The sequence below is a fragment of the Panicum virgatum genome, chromosome 8K, assembly GCF_016808335.1.
Source record: "Panicum virgatum strain AP13 chromosome 8K, P.virgatum_v5, whole genome shotgun sequence".
Taxonomy (NCBI): domain Eukaryota; kingdom Viridiplantae; phylum Streptophyta; class Magnoliopsida; order Poales; family Poaceae; genus Panicum; species Panicum virgatum.
This window is the reverse complement of record NC_053143.1, coordinates 44,953,521-44,969,654: the sequence shown is the minus strand read 5'-3', so window position 1 is coordinate 44,969,654 and position 16,134 is coordinate 44,953,521. Positions and strand designations below refer to the sequence as shown.

General features: G+C 50.2%; 1 protein-coding gene and 1 long non-coding RNA gene across 4 annotated transcripts; both read right to left on the bottom strand.

Moving 5' to 3' along the window:
* Window positions 1-8,758: 8,758 nt before the first annotated feature.
* On the bottom strand, window positions 8,759-9,055 carry LOC120645806 (PE-PGRS family protein PE_PGRS33-like). The gene has a single exon (XM_039922542.1). It carries the CDS (start codon window positions 9,053-9,055, stop codon window positions 8,759-8,761), a length of 297 nt encoding a protein of 98 aa, XP_039778476.1.
* A 2,530-nt stretch (window positions 9,056-11,585) lies between these two features.
* LOC120646347 lies at window positions 11,586-12,460 on the bottom strand. Of its 3 annotated transcripts, none has more exons than XR_005664397.1 (3): window positions 12,119-12,460; window positions 11,916-12,047; window positions 11,586-11,833 (listed from the first exon to the last, which is right to left on the bottom strand). It is a non-coding gene; the product is annotated as an uncharacterized LOC120646347 (long non-coding RNA). The 3 variants fall into 3 exon arrangements; XR_005664396.1 differs by having other exon boundaries at window positions 11,916-11,965; window positions 12,119-12,456; XR_005664395.1 differs by having other exon boundaries at window positions 11,916-12,015; window positions 12,119-12,450.
* Window positions 12,461-16,134: the final 3,674 nt, after the last annotated feature.

Genomic DNA, 16,134 nt, shown 5'->3' with positions numbered 1-16,134 from the left:
GCTCGAACGAAGAGCCGATGGTGATGACGCCCTTTGGTCCCGGCATTTTGAGCTTGAGGTAGGTGTAGTTGGGGACGGCCATGAACTTGGCGTAGCAAGGATGACCAAGGATGGCATGGTAGGATCCTCGAAACCCCACCACCTCAAAGGTGAGTATCTCCTTGCGGAAGTTGGCTGCCGTGCCGAAGCAGACAGGCAGATCGATCTGGCCGAGGGGTTAGACCCGCTTCCCCGGTGCAACGCCGTGGAACGGCGACTTGCTGGGGCGTAGCTTGTCCAGTCCGATCCCCATGAGCTCCAAGGTGGGGGCGTACATGATGTTGAGGCTGCTGCCTCCGTCCATGAGCACCTTGGAGAAGCGGGTGTTGCCGATGATGGGGTCGACAACGAGCGGATACCGTCCCGGATGCGGGACGTAGTCGGGGTGGTCCTCGCGGCCAAAGGCGATGGTGTCCTTCGACTAGTCGAGGTAGGATGGCGTGGCCTTGGTGATGGAAAAGACTTCGCGGCGCTCACGCTTGCGCTGCCGAGAAGTCATATTCGTCGTCGTTCCTCCAAAGATGAAGAAGGCGTTCTCCACTGGGGGGAACTCGTCATCTCCACCTTTGTCGCTAGCATCCTTCTTCTTGTCCTCGCCGCGATGCGCGACGCGGTTGTAGTATTTCTTGAGCATCTCGCACTGTTCGAGGGTATGGTTGACCGGGCCCTTGTGGTAAGGGCACGGCTTCTTAAGCATGTCGTCGAACTGGCCACCACCGCCTCGAGGGGGGCCTCGAGGCCCTTTGCGGTCTGGGGCGGCTGCAAAAGCCTCCTCGGAGTCCTCTGCCTGCCCCAACCCGCGCTGGTTTGGCGGGGCCGGCTTATTTCCCTTCCTCCCCCGCTTCTGTTTCTTGGCGGGGGCGTTGAGCTTAACGTTGCTGCCCTCCGCGGGCGCATCGTCCTTGCGCTTGCTCGATTTGTCGTCGAAGATGGCACCAACTGCCTCCTCGCCGGCGGCGTAGTTGGTGGCAGCGTCGAACAACTCATTGGTGTTAACGGGTCGGCTTCTCGCAAGCTCATGCACCAAGTTCCTGCACGTCGTACCCTCGAGGAAAGCGTTGATGACCTCGACATGGGTGACGCTGGGGAGCTCGGTGCACTGCTTGGAGAAGCGTCGCACGTAGTCACGTAGGGACTCGCGGGGCTTCTGGCGACACCCTTTGAGGTCCCAGGAGTTCCCAGGGCGCACGTACGTGCCCTGGAAATTGCCCACGAAGATGTGGACCAAGTCGGCCCAGTTGTAGATCTGATCCGCAGGCAAGTGCTCGAGCCACGTTCGTGTGGCGTCAGCAAGATGAAGAGGAAGGTTGCGGATGATGACCGCGTCTTCCGTCGTGCCGCCTAGCTGGCACGCTAGGCGGTAGTCGTTGAGCCAGACTGCAGGATCAGTCTCGCCCGAGTATTTGACGAGGGTGTTGGGTTGTCGGAAGTGCGGGGGAAAAGGCGCGGTCCGGATCTCCTGGCTGAACACCCGGGTGCCCAGAGGCTCCGGTGACTCACCCCTGTCGTGCTCAGGGTCGAAGCGTCCACCCCGTCGAGGGGTGTACCTCCTGCCGTTGATGACGTTGCGGGCGTCGCCGTCGCCAGCGTGCCCGCGAGTGTCGCGGATTCGCTCCCTTACGGGAACTCTTCCGATGCGCTCGTGTACCGAGGGTGCCCTCGCGCCGGGTGCTACGGCTGCCTTGCCCTTCCCTGCTGGGGGTGTGTGCACAGAAACCTCACAGTCCTGGTGCGCAGTCCCATCGCACTGCTCTGGGGCCTTCGAGCGCATGCGAGACGCAGAACTCTCGGCCTGCTGCACAGCAGCTTGCTCGATGAGTTCCTGTGCCTCGCGGCGCAGGTTACGACCCGAAGGTGTCGATGGCTCAGGCATAGCTTGAAGTAGATAGGCCGCAGCGACGAGTTTCTCGCCGGCTGTTTGCAGTTCCGGAGATTTGTCGACGTTGTCGTCGGCCAGGATGCGCTCCCGGGCAACACGTCCCGCCGCCCGGGCGTGTGCACCAGGCACGGTACGCTGCTGCTCGAGTGCGGCGCGTAGCTCCTGGGTTTGCCGACGCTGCTCGTCGAGCTTGGCTTGAAGCTCGTTGAGCTGCGCCAGTTGAGCTTGTCGCGCCGCTGAACCTGACGAGGAAGGGGCTGCAGGCGGGACCACCGGTTGCTTTGCCCGTACGTCCGCCCCGCCGTCCTCGTCGTTGGCTGGAGCATTGTCGTCTTGCTCATCCACGAGGTCTGCCACGAAGCATTCCCTGGAAGGACCGAAATCCCCCTCGCTGGAGTCTTCGGAGCAGGTGAGGCAGTAGGCCGTCGCCAGCTGGAACTCGCGGAGAGAGTCGGGGTCGCGGACCCCGGAGTAGTCCTCGGCCTCCTCGGCCGTGAAGTTGTTCATGAAGAAGTCGACGTCGTCGGCGATCGAGCTCGCCGTCTCGGGGTAGGGTTCGTCAGGGGACGACGCGCTGAGGCTGCGGATCGGCCGAAGATGATGACCCGGCGTATCCTCATGCTCGAAGAAGTCAGCGACGGTTGACGAGGCGTGGGTGGCAGCGTTGCGCATCCCGAAGGGGAAGGGAGACGCCGAAGTCGAGTCCCCCCTGGGAGGCACTAGTGCTGCCGCAGGCGATGGTGCCGGCGCAGATGACGCCGAGGCACGCGATGATGAAACGGTTGCCCTACTGGCCGCGATGCTGAGTTGTGACACGCCAGCCTCGACCCACGTGGGGGAGCTGTGGCGGGCCGCATGACACCGCTCCGTGCGTGCTTGTCGTGAACGCTGACCCGAGCGCCTGTTGCGCCGGGCTGGCGAAGTTGGAGCGATGAGGTTGCGTTCGGAGGAGAGGAGCGGCATCAGGTAACCGTTGCCGGTTGTCCTGAACTCGAGACTCCCGAACGAGATCGCGCGTCCCGCTGGAAACGGATCCGAAACACCCATAGGGTACGGGTTGGATCTGCTCGCCATTCCTGGAGATCAAATGGAAAAAAGAGAGAAAATGTCACGCAGACTGACCCCTACCTGGCGCGCCAACTGTCGGTGTCCCGACCTGGGGGCCTGGATCCCAACTAGTAAATGCTGCGTGTTTCCTCGTCCCAGATGATGATGCAAGAGGCAATCACAGTAACGCACGGTTTATCCTGGTTCCGGCCGCAGGGCCGTACGTCCAGCAAAGGGAGTGTACGAGGGCACTGTATTATCTTGCACCCGGGGTGCTTGTAGTAGGGGATACAAGCGAGGCGAGAGAGGGAGGAAAGCTCCCAAGTCTCTGCTAGAAGTGGAGTCGGTTGAGATGAGCGCTCAGTAGTGCTGAGAGTTCTCTGAGGGAAAATCAGAGAGCCTGCTTCCAACCTTGGATTGGAGAGATCTGATCAGCCCCTGCAAAAGGAAGCCCACCCTCTCCTTTTATAGTTGTAAGGAGGGGCGGTGTACATGAGTGTAGGGCGCGGAAGTCGTCGTTTTCCCCCGAATCGCGGGTACAGTGGTCGAACACTGTAGGAAGTACACTGTGGGAAGGCGGCGCGCGTCGCTGTCATCCTGGGTTTCGTCCTTGGTCCCGCGAAGATTGCGCTGGTCGTCCTGCAGTGTCCTGGCGGTAGTAATGGCGAGGGACGGTCCCGGACCCCCTGGTCGGAGTGCGAGCATGCGCACTAGAAGGTCCGGGGGCGCGTGGAAGTCCCGGACCCCACAAGAGGGAGGTCCGGGGTCCCGCCCGCGCATGCAGAGTGCCCCTCTCGGAAGGGCACGTGACATCGCCAGACCCCTTCCCCAGCGGGAGGTGAGCTCGGATGGTTGATGTCGGCAGAACAGTAACGGGGGCGGCGCCAACTTGTCTTGTGCTGCGTTGAATGCCCCACAGTGTTGCTACAGCGACCGGGGTGGCTGAGCGGTGACCGGGGTCAGTGAATGGGGCGCCGGTCACATCCACTGCGGGTGTGGCAGTCTGACGCCGCCCGCCCTTTGAGCCGTGGTGGAGTGGCTGGCCTTTAATGCCTTCGTACGGCGGTTGGTTGGGCGGCGGGGCCGTTTGTCCCTTGTGCCGAGAGATGGCCTCGAGCGAGGCAGAGATTGGCCACCCGCTCGAGGGCAGGTCCGCTGTCCTCGAGCGAGGCGGAGATTGGCCACCCGCTCGAGGGCAGGTCCGCTGTCCTCAAGTGAGGCGGAGATGCGTTTGCGCGGTCGAGGGTCCCGAGGGGAGCCCTCGAGCGAGGCGGAGATGAGTGACCCGCTCGAGGGTAGATCCGCTACCCTCGAGCGAGGCAGGGATTGTTCGGTGGGCCTAAGAGGGATGCGAATGGGCCACATGCTGGGCTTCTTTGAGTCCTTTCCTTTCTTCCGGATTTGGAAGGAGGCCGGGGGCCTTCGTGGGCCCAGTTGCCTTAACATGTGTTTGTGTTTTCGAAAGTGGTCTTAGTACTCCGATTAGGGTGTCCCTAATTGTGGCACCCGACAATGGGCGAGCGGGCATTCGGAGGGGGCGCGCGGGAGCGGGGCAGAGCAGAAGGGGGAAAGAGAGAAGGAAGAGGAGAGGAGAAGGAAAAAGAAAGAAAAAGAAAAAGGAAAAATAGAAAAAGGAAAAGGAAAAATAGAAAAAGGAAAAGGAACGAAATTAAATGGGGAAAAAGGAAATGGAAGAGGGGGAGGGAGAGTGAGTGCGCGCCGGCGGCGATTGCGGGGTGCGCGGGCCAGGGGAGGCGTGCGCGACATGGCGCGCGGGCCAGGGGAGGCGTGCGCGGAATGGCGCGCGGGCCAGGGGAGGCGTGCGCGACATGGCGCGCGGGCCAGGGGAGGCGTGCGCGGAATGGCGCGCGGGCCAGGGGAGGCATCGGCGCGTGCGGCCGGCGATAATCGCGGTCGGCGGTCGCGCGTGTGCGACAGGCCGCCGGGCGGCACGGGATGGGACGCGTCGGGCAGGCTTGGGCCAGCGTCACTATGGTTGACGGCGCGTGCGGCGAGGGCGGGGCACGGTGAGCGGCGCGGGTACGGCTCAGCGAGCGGCGCTGGCACGCGCGTGTGGCTCTGCTCGTAAAGCGGCGAGCGGCGCGCGTGGGAGCAGCGTCTAGGCAGGGCGGCAGCAGCGAGCGGCGCGGCATGCAGCGCGGTCACGACGAATGGAATCAAATGTTGGAACGGCAACAGATCCTGGGAAGGTATTGGGTTTAGAGATAACTGAGCTCAACGATGAAAAAGAGTTTTGAAAAAAATATGTTTAGCGTGTGATTTATTTGGTGAATTTTTCGGGTCGTTACAATCACTGTAGCCAATCATAATGGAACTTAGCTCATTAGACTCATCTCGAAAAGTTACACCAGCCGTGAAAAAATTTCACAAATAAACTTCATTTAGTACTCCATGCACGCATTCATTTTTTTTTTTTTTGAAAATTTTTCGTGGGTGTCATGCAAACACGGCCAAAACCCAAGACTGCGATTCTCGTGCAGGGTCTCCTCACGCTTCATTTCTTCCTTTACCTGGTGGTCCCATGTAATAAAATAATAGATATGCGGAAGAACGAACAGACTAGTTATTGTATGAACTGGTCGGTTAGCTTGTCTCTTAATGTCTTGCCTTGGCTATAAGCCAAACCTTATTAGCCTTAGGTACTGTTTAGTTCTTAAAAAAAAATCTACAGTACCCGTCACATCGAATCATTTGACATATATATAAAATATTAAATGTAGTTAAAAAAAATAACTAATTATACAGTCTAACTGATTAGCACGAGATGAATTTTTAAGTCTAATTAGTTCATAATTAGACATTGTTTGTCAAATAACAACAAAATATATTATAATACCAAAACCTAAACCTTTGGCTTACTGTTATCGGCAACTACGTTAGATTGGAGCCATTGAATCGTGGTAAATAGGGGACAGGTGGTCGCGGTGGCCCCAGCACCGACGACCTTGACTTGAGCCCCAGTGGCATGTATGGGCTCATAATCATCGTAGTAAATTAATTAACTACTAGACTCTGTCACCAGACCTGCCCACAATGCAAACGCCCATCATTGGCTATAGACGAAGGCAGCACTGTCGGCTGGCATGGCATAAGGAGGTGAGGGGAAAGCGGATGCTTGGCCCCGCGAGCGACAGGGGCGAGGGGATTGAAGGAGGCGGAGCGGCAATGATGGGCTGGTGGAGCGGATCGGGCCGGCGGAGCGAGGTGATGCGCTGGAATGGGTTGTCCCGCGTGTTGGGCTGGCTGTGTGTGTGTTGACTGTTGAGGCGAGGTGGCGGTTCGGGCCGCACGAACGAGCTGGACTGGTCGCGCGTGTTTGAGCGGGCCGCTAGCAGGTCGGAAGCGGATGTGCGGGTTGGGGTGACCACATGCGGGAATGCTATATCGCCCGGGCTATAAATTTCAGACCCATCACCTGAAAAAGTGCGCCCACTGTTGGACTATTTTAGGCCCAATAGTTTTTTCCTCAAATCAGCCTCCTATGCATAGATGCAATAATTACGCTAGCTGCGACAGCATGTACCAGATAGATTTATTGCATGTGATAGCAACACGAATGTATATGATAGCGACGTGCATGTGATAGCAGATGCATGTGATTTTTTACACATGCATACTGCAACATGGCAAGCTTACTCTATTGTACTTATTTTATTCTTTTCCTCCTTTGTTTTTCTTAAAATATTTCTCTGCTTGCATCTTTCAAAAAAAATTTTGTGGCAAGCATGAAGGCTAGTCATTCACGTTATTATTTTTAATTTTTTTTACCATGCTCTACTTTTCTTTTTTCATATTTTTCTTTATAATTTTTATTTTCTTTTCTTATACTTTTCTTTTCACTTATCTGTCCATTCCATTAGTTGCTTTGCTTTCTCCATTTTTTTTCTTTCCCTCCTGTTGTTATTTTCTCTTTTCTCATTGACGTGATCATCTTTCTTTTCTTTCTTTTTTTTTCTTGTTTCATTGTAACATTTCTTTTCTATTTCTTTTTTTTTCTTTTCTTGACAGGGCAGGTTACTTTGTATTCTAATTTGTTTCTCGGTTTCGTAAAATTAGATTCTAGATGTATAAGTTTCTTTCTTCGATTTTCTCTTTTTATATAATATAGATTTTGTGATTTATAACACTTGATATTTTTTCCTATTTTTTATTAAACCTTTTATTTCATTTTTTTTTCTATCATTCCCATCTGATAATTTTTAATTTAATTTTTTACTTCTTAATCAATTCTATTTTACATACTCACTCATGACAGTTGTACTGATAATTGATAATTTTTTACCTAATATGATTTTCCTATTATATCTTATCAATTATTTTTTATTATTTAATTTCTTATTCCTTTTTTTAATTACTTATTGTTCAAACTATTTATTAATCTTTTATTCTCAGTTCATAATATAATTGTTCCAGCTGTATACTTTATTTGGTCGCTTTAAAGATTAAATTGTTCGGCAATGTTATTTCATTTGTTTGTGATATTTGTTTTCTACTATTTAGTACGTACAATCAAATGTTCGGAATGTTTAATGTTTTGTTCATTATACATTATTATTTGTTCGTTATGTTTAATTTTTTGTTCGTAAAAATATTTTTTTGTTCGTGTTGTTAAAATATTTGTTCCCAGTAGTTGAAACTAATTATTTAGTACTAAGAAAAATATTTTTTTTAAAATATCATGTGAACATAAGCAAGTGTGGTCTTCTTTTGAAGATCTTTTTATGAAAAAAATAATGATGCAATCTAAATTTAATTTTGATGCTTGGTTTAATAGTTATAGCATTTTTTGTTTTGGATTTGCATGCATGCCGTGACGTCATGGTGGTTGTCCTCTCCTGCATGCATGCATATAATCGATTTCCTCTTTTGTGTGTAGTATATATATATGAGCACTATATTGCTGGGCTGATGGTCAATAAGGTGATAGTTGAAGAGTACTAATATTAATTTAGTTTATTAGGCTCAACAATTATTTTTGGCCGAAGCGAGAGGGCGCACCTCTTCGGGTGACGGTGCGAAATCTGTCACCTGAAGTGACATATAACCACTCCCGACCACATGGGCTGGTAAGATTTGGTTTTGGGCAATCTAAAAAAAAAGGTTTGGTTTTGGGCTGTTTAGGGGTAGCAGGCCAAAATTGCCAGTGGGCTTTGATTGAGATGGACGGGGTGTGGGTTTTGGTCTAGGTGGGTTAGGGCTAAATGGCAAAAATCAACCAACGAAAAATCACTATGTTCTCTGGCCTTCAGCTCGATCCAAGATGACAAGTTTGCCACTGCTGTATGGCGCAAATTTTTCACCACAGAAGTGCAAGTTTTTCCTCTGCCTATGTCATCAGCAAATATTAAGTACCCTCGTTGTTACAACTTGAAAAATAACATAAAGATGTCTTTAACTTCATATAACAGAATCTTTAACTTAACCAAATCATGATCAGTAATCATAACATAGTGTGGAATCCATAGATGTCTCTATAATCAATGAAGAGTTGATGTAGATGACATAGACTTGAACTATCACCAGAGTAGGAGCTGTTTGCTCCTGGTTGATGAATAACGTGATGTAGATTATGGGTGGGCAAAATACCCGAAACCCGAAGACCGAACCCGAAAAACCCGAACTCTAATTCGGGTTCCAACTCACGGTACCCGTAATTATTACGGGTAATTCGGGTATCAGGCCACGGTACCCGAACTACTCGAAAACAGCCCAACCCAACTAATTTTGAGTCGGCCCAGCCCACCAAACGCAATCCTTTCCTTCCCACTGACCCTAGCCCCCACGCTGCCACGCCCCGTCGCCCCCCACCCCCGAGTCCCCAGACCCGACGGACCGACCCCGCCCGCCGCCTCCCCCGCCCCCGCCCCCGCCCATGCCGGTCTCCCCGTCGGCGCGTCGCCTCCTCACCCCCGCGGCCACGCCCACGCCTCGCAGAGGCGCAGAGGCCGTGTTGGGGACGCCGCCCGCCGCCCCACGCCCCCACAGCGGCCAGCCACCGTGGCACCGCCCCAGCAGCGCCGCCATCTCTCCGCCGGAGCAGGAGGCCGGAGCCTCACCCGCCGCCGCCATCTCTCCGTCTCTCTCCAATCCTCTCCATCTCTCCGCCGGAGTAGGAGGCCAGGAGCTTGCGCCTGCCGGATCTGCCTCCTCCACGCCCCCAACTTCCGCTCCCGGCTCTCGTAGCCTGCTAGCGGCGGCGGCGGGTGAGGTTTCGGGCCTTCGGTGGCGGCGGCGGCCAGTCTGGGCACGCCTACTCCGCCGCGCGCTGGGAGCGCAGCCGCGGCCGCTGGCGGCAGGTCGCCCGCAACGCATGCGGGGTGGAACAGCCTCGAGTAGTGGCGTATCGGTGGTTCGGGTTATTCGGGTAAATCCGAACCCGAACCCGAAATGTCGGGTACCCGAAATGTCGGGTTTTGTTTATTTTGAGTAAATTTTGGGCTGCAGTTTTCAAAACCCAAAATTTAGAAAACCCGAAAAGCCCGACCCAAAATTTTCGGGTAGCCTGAACGCCCAGCCATAATGTAGATTCAGTTCATGGATACTAGAACAGGGTTCTTGATTGGTGAAGTTAAATAGGATCTCGAGCTCCTGAACCAAGTCCTGCAAATGTGTGAATGGAACAGTATAGGTGGTGGCCATCACGGGCTCAGCACTCAGGACAAACTTAGTTCCACTTCAAAACAGGCTTGATTTCCCTCGGATGCTTCTCAAGTTGGCTCTTCATGTCATTCTTCACTTTTTCATCATAGGATCCGCTAAGTGAGACTTCCCTGAGCTTGCTGAGATGCTGTAGCCCATAAAACTTCAAGGATGATACATTAGAGCAGTGGATCTTCAGGACCTCAAGGTGTGGCATTACTGGATGATGCTGGAAGGTAACAGACTGTAACCTGGAGTTGCAATCAATCTCGAGGACCCGGAGTCGGCGAAAGTTTCCCCTGAACCGGAGTTCTCCATAATGAAACTCCTTGGAACAAAGATATAAAAAATTTAGTCTTGGTAAATGTGTGAGAAGGTCCACATCATCTTGCGTTATCATGTCCACATTTAATTTCAATTTACTGAGATTCGACAGCAGCTTCATCCATGCTGGCAACTTGTCTACAGATCCATACAGCTTAAAACTCTGTAGTTCTTCAGGAGGTGGGGAAATGGCATCCAAACATCCAGTTTGATTCTTGTCGAGCCATACTGACAAGGTTTTCAAATGGGGGTGCCCCGAAATGGCAGAACAAAACTCCTTGCAGTTTACCTGTTTGACGCCTGAGACTCCAAGCTTGCGCAATTGTGTAAGATTCTTGAGCTCTTCCAGGATTGCTCTCCCACTTGCAACACTGACATCGATGACACTGATATTGTGTAAGGCCATCATTTTCCCAAGCCCTGGAGGTATAGATGGCCGTTTGGCCCGATGCCCACGGGGGCCCGAGACCCAGCCCAATTTAGCCCGACTCGAGCTTGATCCGGGCTCGATTATTATTGGGCTCCGGGTGGCACGGGCACGATAGCCGGGCCGTGTCTGGGCCTCACTGTCAGGCCATGGACGCGTCCAGGCACGGCCCGAAAAAGGGTGGCCCGATCGGCCCGATGGGTAGCACGATAAGCCCGTTTAAATACTATGTTATCCATTATCAAACCCTATTTAAATATTTTCGGGCTGCCGGGCCAAACGGACCGGCCCGGCCTGATTAAATCAATTTCGGGCCGTGCCTGGGCCGGCACTTCAGCCCATGGGCAGGCACGGCACGGCCCGTTTATATTTTCGTGCTTAAGTGGGCCGTGTCTAAACGGGCCGTGCTTAGACGGGCCCGTGCCGGGCCGGACCGGGCCGCCCGTTTGGCCACCTATACCTGGAGGTGCCTCAGTGCCACCATTATGAGAGCCAGAAGGCCGCTGATGGCTGCGCTTGTGAAACTCTGGCAACCGGAGCTTGGACACCAGAGTAGAAGCATATGGTCTGCTTGTCGTAGGTGACACTGATCCTGCTGCTGCTGGTGGTGGTGGTAGGCTTTCAATAGTGCTGGTATTATCGTGCAGTTGCACAGTTGTGCCTGCACGAATGTGCTGCAGCTTCTGTACACTACAACACATATGAGCTTCTGCGATGTTTCATTTATGTCACTGAAAGTGGTATTTTCGTCATCTTTTATAATCTGTGATATTTGTATGACGAAAATTGATTCGTCACCTATACCATATCATAAAAGGTCTTCTGCGATAAAAAAATATTTTTTTTTGTCACAAATTTTGTGATGATCTTAATAGTGTCACTAATTTGTGATGCTTGCTTTTCGCCATTACCAGCCCAAAAAATGACACGGAATCAATGCCATGGATAACTATGCAAGTGCCACCTAGGACAGAAAACGTCACAAAATTTTATTCTTGCCTGACATGGCAAAGATTAGGATATGACATGGCGGTCCCTTTGCAACGATTTGATTCGTCATAAGTTTAGTAGCCCGGCAAAATATTAGGCTGGGCCAATTTATTTTAGGCTAGGCCCACTTCATTTTGGATTGGGCCAATAGAATATACGACAATACCATTAAACAATATATGCCCATTTGGCCCAAAAAGGCCCAGTTGACAGTCCAAATAGCCCAAAGCAAATTTAAAATCAAATAATTTATATTTAATCTCAGATAGCCATATAGTACTCCACAATTACAAGAATCCAGACAGATACATGTTACAGTATTAAAATCTCAAAGAATGCAACTCATCCTGGTAACCTAAGATTTGCTACTTGCTTCTGATTACCACCTTGCTTCGGACTCTCAAGTTCAGACTCAAGTTGTTGTTGACGTGAACAAACATCAGACTTGGTGCTCCTCTTTGCAGTTGCTGGCTCAAGGAAAAAAAATTTAAAAAAAATCTTGTTGAAGAAATCCAAGAAACATCAGACTCTGCAATGAATTGATAGTACCTCGAAGGCAATAGGTAGCAAGAGTTGAACAGAAACCGTTGGTGATACGTCTGCAATGGAAATTATGCAGCACATTACACATCTGGCGAAGAGACGAGATCTGATGTAGAATTTTACTAGCACATTAAACATCTGGCGAAGGGACATATATTAATCAATTGCATCTTTGGTGCTAGAAATTCAGTTTTGGACAGGAAACATACCTTACAAATTACAATCTCCAATTTCAAAATTAGAAAATATGTACAGCTGCACATGAGCTTGGAGCCTGTTCGCCACCTACCAAAAGAGACCACAAAGTCTAAAGAGACCACAAAATCATAAGACATTCACAGTATGTTGTTGCTCTTTCTCCAGTGAACTAATACTTGCAGACTCCAGTTAACCAAAAATGCAACATCACTTTTGAAAAACAAATATTGCAGTATGCATTTCAGCCATGTCTCAATTGGTCATGAGGAACATACAGTAGCTACTAGCTAGTGAGTGCAGCAGTCAATGATTCAATGCACACCAAATAAGTAATGAATATAGTGTTTAGCACTTGAGTGGTTATAAACTTTTCCAAGCCCATGCTTAGCGACAGGAATGACCAACTGTTCACCCCCGATTCGGGGAGAAAGGGACAACCCCGTGGATATCTCACATATATAACCCCTCTCTCCTTGAGTCTATAAAAGGAAGGAGGGGCGCACGAACACGGGGGCCCGGACAGATACACACGAACAGCCACTCGCACTCGCTTCCGATATTGGCATTTGCCTCAATCAAACTCTAGCCCATCTATAGACTTGGGAGCCTCTCTCCCTCTCTCGCTTAAGTTTGTACCCCCTACTACAAGCACCCCGGTGCAAGATAATACAATACCTTTCCCTCCGCAGGACGTACGGCCTCATCGGCCGGAACCAGGATAAATTCGGTGTCACTGTGTTTCTTCTTGCATCAACCATCTAGGGACAGGGACGCGCAGCATTATTACTAGTTGGTGCTAGACCGCGAGGTCCGGACACCGACAAGTTCAACAGTTGGTTCAAAGATCATGTGGCAGCAAGCAATGTAGCGAATGATGACATTAAGAAACTAGCTGCAGGCTTCATATTCACTGTGATGACATATCAGGCCTATGATATCAATGGATACATATTTTACACAGTACAGCAGGACAAGAAGAGCATATACCAGAACAGTGGGGTCCGCAATGATGCTTATGATAACAACATGCAAAAGGCCCCAAACTATGGTCAAATAGAGGAGATATGGGAGCTCAACTACTTGGAATTCAAGGTTGCCCTATTCAAATGCCAATGGGTTCAAGGGTCACAGGGAGTGATACATGACAAGAATGGGTTTGTGCGTTGATCTTCGCAATGTTGGGTACAAAACATAACCCTTTGTTTTGGCAAAAGATGTGCTGCAAGTGTTTTATGTGCCTGATACAGTTAGGATGACGCGGCATATTGTCCTTCCTGGCAAGAGAAGGATCATTGGGGTGCAAAATGCAGTGGATGAGGAGTTTAATCAATTTGATGAAATCCCTCCTTTTGCAACTTGTGACCTCCCCCGCCTAAATACCAACGACAAGACCCCGTACCTGCGGACCGACCATAACGAAAAAATCCGTGTGAGGTAAAAGTCAGGCCGTGGACGTAGGCGTGGATGTGGGCGTGGACGTAAAGAAACCAAGTGTAACATGGTCAAAGTCTGAATTTTGATGTCCCAAATAATTATAGTGTAATGTAATATGTTTTTTGATGTAATATGTTGGCCTGGAATTGCTTTATGGAAGTGTAAGTGCAACTGCAATGTACATCATTCTGAATTGCTTCCTAGAAGTGTAAGTGCAACTGCAATACCCGTCACCTATCAGTCATAGGTGACGGGCGACATATTTGACACCCGTCACCTATGTCTGAAAGGTGACGGATCCGAAACATCGCCCGTCACCTAAGTCAAAGGTGACAGGCCACACTGGAAAGAATCTTCATTTTCTGCACTGGGAACCTAAAAGAAAGGTGACGGGCCACGAACTTTGCCCGTCGCCTATGTCAAGTTGGAACTGGATATAAAGCCATCCCCCTTTGCCTTAGGTCTTCATCTCCCATTTCAAACCCTAGGTCGCGCCGCCTCACCGCCCACCTCCTCGCCACCTCCGGTCGTGCCGCCCTCTTCGCCGCATCATCGTCGCGGGCAAGGAGGAGATCCAGGCACGCTGTCGCGCCTCCTCGTCGCCGACCGCAAGCAAGATCCAGAGCTGGGCGCGCCATCACGCAGGCAAGATCCAGAGCCCAGTCACCGCTCACAGTCAAGATCCAGAGCCGAGCCGCCGACCGCATCTAGATCCAGAGCCGGTCACGCCGTCGCACAGGCAAGATCCAGAGCTAGGCACGCCGTCACGCAGGCAAGATCCAGAGCCCAGCCACCGCCCGCAGTCAAGATCCAGAGCCGGTGACACCGTCGCGCCCGTCGCCGTCTTCAGGCAATATTGTTCTTGCTGTCATACATATGCTTGTTGTTCATGTTGAAATTTGCAAATAGTAATTGGATTTGCTGCATATTTTTGCAATTAGAGGCAAATGATGATATGGGAGAGTGAAATTGATAGTTGCCATGAACAGGTCGGCCTCAAAGGGCATGAAACATATGCCATGAACAGTCGCTGGTGTGTGGCATATGTTTCTGCCCTTCGAGGCCGAGCTCTTCATGGATTCTTGAGAGTGAATCACTCATTGCCACCTTTGCCAAATAAAATTGAGAGATTGAGAGATTGATACTTGCCATGTACAGGTCAGCCTCATAGGGCATCAAACATATGCCATGAACACTCGCTGGTGTGTGGCATATGTTTCTGCCCTTCGAGGCTGAGCTCTTCATGGATTCTTGAGAGGGAATCACTCACTGCCACCTTTGCCAAATAAAATTGAGAGATTGAGTACTTGCTATGAACAGGTCGGCCTCAAATGGCATGAAACATATGTCATGTGCACTCGCTGGTGTGTGACATATGTTTCTGTCTTTTGAGGCTGAGGTTTTCATGGATTCTTGAGAGTGGTATCGGAATGACAAATGGATTGTTATTTAATCCAAACATATCTCTCCCACTTCTGATGCATTTCTATGTTATATTTTTTATAGTTGAGAACCTAGTCCGCTGATCTTTTATGTATTTTTGGATCATTTTGGTTTTATTGGATCTTTCTGCAAATAATGATGTGTATGAATTGCTGCCTATTTTTGCAGGTTTAGTGCAAGCAGCCATGTCAGAAATTGGATCCTCCGATTCAAATGCACAACGTGACCAAGTGGATCAACAAGAAGTAAGCCTTTGTCAAATATAATACTATATATATATATATATATATATATATATATATATATATATGTCATACAAGCACTCATCATTTGACTATCACTTTTTGCTAGGACATGCGGGGTCATAAGGACAAGCAATTCGACAACAAGCAGCTCTCAGCTTCTTTCATGGACTGTCGCAGCTGAACTGATTTCTTTCATGGATTCTCGATTCATGTGATTATTTGTAGTGCAGATATACAATAATTTGTAGTGCACATATACGATATATAGTTTGTCATGTACGGTGTGGTTGTTTCTGATGTAACCTTTGTGAGATATCAATTGAGTTCTATTCTGTGTGTTTGCTATGTATTTGCTGGATCAACAAAGAAGGCTGCCAAATTCTAACTGTGATCTAGGATGCAGCCGGGAAGCAAATATGAGCGCGCATGCAGGGGTCAGGTTCCACGGTGACGGGCAACAAACAAACCCGTCACTTCTGTATACTCACAAGGTAACGGTGCAAGAAAGCACAACCCGTCACTTATTTCTTCTCATAGGTGACGGGTTTTGATAAAAGCCCGTCACCAGCAATGGACAAAGGTGACGGGTTAAGACCTCATACGGGGGGCCTAGTCACTAAAAAAGGTGATGGTTGTCTATTGATATCCGTCATCTTTTTGACACATAGGTGACGGGCAAACACCCGTCACCCTTCTGTTCTAAACAGTGACGATGTAGGAGTGATGAGCGCGATGCCTGTCAACTTAGGGAGATGACGCCCGTCACTATAGGCATTTTCCTACATAGTGGTAAGCACTTCATCTTCCGACTTGTTTAGCCAATTATCATCTATTATGGATCAAAAAATTGCCAATATGTATAAACTCACGTACGATTTGCTTGGTGATTTAAAGGGTCAATTAGA